At 33.7% G+C, this 6,000-nt stretch overlaps 1 protein-coding gene across 1 annotated transcript in view; it reads left to right on the top strand.

Moving 5' to 3' along the window:
- Positions 1-305: 305 nt before the first annotated feature.
- Positions 306-6,000, top strand: part of LOC140323507 (protocadherin gamma-A4-like) — a 301,537-nt gene continuing 295,842 nt past the window's right edge. Inside the window, exon 1 of the mRNA XM_072400633.1 lies at positions 306-2,704. Within this exon, the coding sequence (XP_072256734.1) occupies positions 311-2,704 (2,394 nt within the window). The 5' untranslated portion in view covers positions 306-310. The remainder of the gene's footprint in view (positions 2,705-6,000) is intronic.

The raw sequence follows: 6,000 nt of genomic DNA, 5'->3' as shown, positions 1-6,000 counted from the left end.
AAACCTAAACTATTGGGCACATCCTAAAAACACTGTGCTTTGATATTATTATTAATTTTGCTACATTGCCTAACATGAAATTCCACCTAATGTAACATTTTCAGTAAGATTGTCTGCTATTCCACATTTAACCCATAGATGGCACTGTTTACCATAACTAAACTGTACCAGTTTAATATGTAGCTCTACTGTTTCTCACAGAACATTTTAGCAGCAAATAATTGCAACATTGCATTCTTTTCCCTGTCTCCATACCAGAATTATGTATCTATATATGTTTATGTCTTAGAAGAGCAAAAACAGATTGAAGATGTATGGACTCATGAACAGGACAATGAAATGGCAAGTGATATTTTTGTTTTGTTTTTACAGCTGTGGTCTTATTTCTGCTCAGCTTCAATATTCAGTCAAGGAAGAGCTGAAACAGGGGTATGTAGTAGGAAATATAGTCAATGATCTGAGCTTAAATGTTAAAGATTTATCTTTTCGAAAATTTCAGATTGTTTCACGTGCCAAAAAAACATACTTCAACATTAGTTTACAAACTGGAGATTTGTATGTTGCTAATAGAATAGACAGAGAAAGATTATGTGGGGCCCAACAATTTTGCTCTATAAATGTGGAGGCTGTCATGGAAAATCCACTACAATTTTATACTATTAATGTGGAAATTGTGGACGTTAATGACAACTCACCAACCTTTTCTAAGAGTACTTTGGATGTAGGAATCAGCGAGTCTACTGTACCTGGAACTCGATTTGCTCTTAACCCTGCAAAAGATCCAGATCTTGGCTCCAACTCCTTACAGGGTTATAAACTCAGCGACAATGTTTGTTTTATTCTTAGGGAAAAAGTAAGTATCAATGGCAAAAAGCATCCAGAACTTGTGCTGGACAAGCCCCTTGATCGAGAAAAACAAAATTACTTTGAACTAACTTTAACTGCTTTTGATGGAGGAAAACCTGTAAAGAGTGGCACAACTTTAATAAAGATCAAGGTTCATGATGTTAATGATAATTATCCATTATTTGCCAAGGATATATATCAGGTATTCTTACCAGAAAATACTCCAGTTGGTTTTCTAATTCTTCAACTTAATGCTACAGATGATGACGAAGGTTCCTATGCGCAAATATCATACTCTCTTAGTGATGTTCCTGAAAATGCTCGACAACTCTTTGCAATAGATTCTTTAAAAGGTGATATTATATTAACAGAAAACTTGGACTATGAGATAAAAGATAAGTATGAGCTCACTGTAGAAGCTAAAGATGGAGGAGACCTGAGTGCTTACTGTAAGGTGTTCATACAAATTGTTGATGTTAATGATAATGTCCCAGATATTACAGTTACTTCTCTAACAGAATCCATTCCAGAAGATTCACCAATTGGTATGGTTATAGCTCTTGTTAACATTTATGATATGGACACTGGAGAAAATGGAGAAGTTGTTTGTGATATTGATCGAAAATTACCCTTTCAATTACTTCCGTCATCTAATAGTTACTACAAACTTGTGACTTCAGCTAACTTGGACCGAGAAAGAGTCAGTAGTTATAACATCACCGTTAAAGCTGTGGACAAAGGATCTCCACCATTGTCAGTTTTTAAAAGCATAAAATTGTTGATTTCTGATGTGAATGATAATTCTCCTGTGTTTGATAAAACAAACTACCTGATCTACACCCAAGAAAATAATCTATCTGGAACATCTCTATATAGGATACATGCTTCAGATCTTGACCATGAAGAGAATTCCAGAGTTATGTATTCCTTACTTAACAATGATTCTGAGGCTATACTTATCTCCTCATATATTTCCATAAACTCGATGACTGGGGTTCTTTATGCTCAGCGACCATTTGACTATGAACAGTTGCGAGAACTTCAGTTCCAGGTGATGGCCAAAGACAACGGATCTCCTCCTCTAAGCAGCAATGCCACAGTGAGGTTATGTATCATTGATAAGAATGATAATGCTCCTAAGGTTCTCTACCCATCTCCAGACAATGAAGGATCAACTTTATTTGAATTTATTCCTCAGTTTGCTGAAAAAGGTTATTTAGTAACTAAAGTGATTGCAGTTGATGCAGATTCTGGACACAATGCTTGGTTGTCATATCACTTACTCCAAGTTCCTGATCCATCTTTACTTAACATCGGTCAATACACTGGTGAAATTAGACTAGGTCGAGACATCCCTGACATGACTTCTTTCAGACAAAAAATTATGATTTTGGTGAAGGACAATGGAACCCCTTCCCTCTCCTCAACAGTTACTTTGAACTTGGTTGTGGCTGAAAACTTTAACCTTGCTGTTCCGGAGATTAAACTTCAACCTAGCAATTCTGAAGCTTCATCTAATGTTACTTTGTATCTTGTTATAGCAATAGCTCTCATTTCTTTGTTATTCATTGTCACAGCAATGATTACAGCAATATATAAATGCCGCAAAACTAGTATTCCTCCAACTTCTGGAATGCTTGGTAGAAACATATATCCACAGTTTACTTTGGGGTGTCCATCTGAAATAAGTGATAGAAGTTTACCTTTTCCATTCTCATATGATGTATGTGTGACTCTAGACTCGAAGCAGAATGAAATTGCTTACCTGAAACCTGTCCAGAATGTTCCAACAGACAGTCTGATTGACACAGAGGATGTACCTACTAACAATGGCTTGCCCTCTACCAGCAACATACAGGTAAGTCATAATGAACAACATTTTGCTAAAATTGTAATAACATTTTGTCTGTGTACATTCTAAACATCAACAATCAATAAGCTGGTAATTAAATATGTGAAATTGATACCTTTACTATTGCATTATATAATCTGTATTATTGAAATTTACACATATACTTTTTTTTGTTGTTTGACTATTCAACATACATTTTCAAAAAATGATTATTTAGATAATGATGACTAATATTGTTAAAATGTGTTTATTAGGTAAGAGGTGACCTCTTTATCTGTCAAAAATAAAACATTCATAACTTCAGCTATCTGAACAATGTAGGTGGATGACACGAATGACATACCCTTGTTATTTTTTTATTATATATATGTTCCATGAGGATTATACATATTTACAGCAAATACAATTATAAAGACATATCTGCAAACTACTTTCCTACATTTCCAAATTTCAACCTTTGATGTCACTATTGACCACAAGTAAATCTGTGAAAAAAATTATTTAGTAGTAGTATAGTAGAGCTATTCTAAACCCTACTATGACCTTGATGTACACATCAATCCAGAACTGTAGTGTACATAAAGGAGATCATGCAATTTAGGTAATCATAACTACAATAACCACAGCAAATTATAAGTCACTGATTCTGAATGAGATGATGTTATATCAACATAATACCAGAATAATGATGTGCAGGCTCATCAACAATAAAATGGTATGACAATTTATAGACAATTTATAGTAATGTCTGTACATTATAGAAATATTAGACCGTGAGGAATTATGTGAAAACCAAGAGACTTGTTCTTTAACTGTTGAAAAAGTAATTGATAATCCACTAAACTTTTACACAAATAGAGTTGATATACAAGATGTCAATGATAACTCACCACAATTCTCCAGGAACATATTTGATTTAGAAATGAGTGAACTTGTTTTACCTGGAACAAGATTTGCTCTTGGGACTGAAAAGGTCCAGATCTTGGTGTTAACACATTACAAGGTTATAGGTTCAGTGATAATTACTTTTTTAAGCTAGGAGAATAACTAACTTCTGACGGGAAAAGGTATCCTGAACTTGTACTGGGAAAACCCATTGATAGTGAGAAGCAAAACTATTTTGAATTAATCCTAAAAGCCTTTGATGGTGGAAAACCTGTGAAAAGTGGGACAGATTTAATAAAGATGAAAGTTCATGATGTAAACGATAGATTCCCCCAGTTTAACCAAGACAGTTATCAGGTACAGCTGTATGAAAATACACCAAGCGGTTTCCTAATTCTTCAGTTAAATGCTACTGATGCTGATGAAGGTATAAATGCACAGATAATCTATACACTTATTGAGGTTCCAGAGAATGCACAGAACCTGTTTTTCATAGACCTTAAAAGGAAGTGTAATATTAATTGCAAAGTTGGACTATGAAATGAAAGATAGAGATGAGCTCAAAGTGGAAGCTAAAGATGGAGGAGGGCTGACTACTCATTGTAAGGTGTTCATACAAATTACTGATGTTAATGATAACATCCCAGAAGTAATAATGACATCACTAATGACATCAGTTCCCGAAAATTCACCACTTGGAACTGTTATAGCTATTGTCATTCTTTTTGACTTGGACACAGGAGAAAATGGGGAGGCTGTTTGTGAAATACTTGATAACTCACCTTTTCAGTTAGTTCCTTCTACTAATTATTACAAACTTGTGACTTCAGCTCAGTTAGATCGGGATAAAGTCAATAACCATAACATTACCAATAAAGCTGTGGATAGAGGATCACCACCACTGCCAGTCTCCAAGATTATAAAACTGTCCATCTCAGATGTGAATGACAATTCTCCTGTGTTTGAGAAAGCAAAATATATTGTCTATATTCAAGAAAATAATCTATCCGGGACATCTGTATACAAGATTTGTGCATCCGATCTTGATGATGAAGATAATGCAAAAATTGCTTATTCTATGTTATCCAATAATGCTGAAGAATTGGAAGTTTCCACTTATATTTCCATAAACTCAATAATTGGCATTCTTTATGCTCAGAGATCATTTGACTATGAGCAGTTACAAGAGTTTCAATTCCAAATTATGGCAAAAGATAGTGGATCTCCTTCGCTAAGCAGTACCGTAACAGTGAGAATATGTATCATTGACAGGAATGATAATTCTCCTAAAATCCTTTACCCTTCACCTGATAATGAGGGATCAGTATTATTTAAACTTATTCCTCACACTGCTGAGAAAAATTATCTAGTGGACAAAGTAATTGCAATTGATGCTGACTCGGACACAATGCCTGGCTTTCATATCATTTACTACAAGTTCAGGATCCTTCTTTGTTTACAACTGGTCATTACACTGGTGAAATTAGGCTTGGAAAAGAACTTCCAGATGTGGATTCTTTAAGGTATAACATTGTGGTTATGGTTAAATACAATGGGCATCCGTCTTTATCATCTACAGTTTTTTAACTTTATTTGTTGCAAAAAATGTTCAGCAAGTTCTTCCACAGATAATATACAAGCCTAATGATTTTAAAGCACCTTCTAATATCACATTCTATCTAATAATTTCTACACCTTTGATTTTCATTTTATTTATTGTAATAGTGGTTGTTAAAGTATTCTTTAAATGCAGAAAGTCAAATACACAACCATGTTTTGAGCCTTTGGTGGAAAAGTGTATCCTCAGTTCACCCTGGGATGTCCATCTGAAATCAGTGACACAAGTTTACCTTTTTCATTCTCATATGACGTATGTCACACTTGACTGTAAGCAGAATGAAATTGCTTATCTCAAACCTGTACAGAATGTGGTTACAGGGAGTCTTATTGACGCTGATGCCTCACCTATTGCTAATGATGCTACCAAAGATTTCTTACTACCAGTAATGCAAAGGTATGTAATACCTACTTTTAAATTCATTATTTTATTGAAATAACAATATTGTTTTTGATAGTATACTACATTTTATTGTATCCTTAAATTTCTAACAAAAGCATGATTTCAAAATTGACTAGTTATTGTTTTGGGAAATTTTTAAAATGTTATCATATCTACTACAATTATTTTTTAGATTTTGTAAACTATTTTTATTAATATAAACCATGACAAAATAAAACATATCTCTACAGAGAAAAAATACATTTGAATTTGAATAGCCACATTTGTCCATCTTGCATTTGCAGGAAAAAAATTAGAAGCAAAAATAATTAAGAGGATCTAAAAACCTTGAAACCCTTGTCCATAATTACAAATTGTTTTTTTCCCCATATTTCATTTATCATTCACTTTCTTATGA

The sequence above is a fragment of the Pyxicephalus adspersus genome, chromosome 2 (genome assembly GCF_032062135.1).
Source record: "Pyxicephalus adspersus chromosome 2, UCB_Pads_2.0, whole genome shotgun sequence".
Taxonomy (NCBI): Eukaryota; Metazoa; Chordata; class Amphibia; order Anura; family Pyxicephalidae; genus Pyxicephalus; species Pyxicephalus adspersus.
Note: the sequence above shows the minus strand (reverse complement) of the source record. Positions and strands in the feature narration are given on the sequence as shown.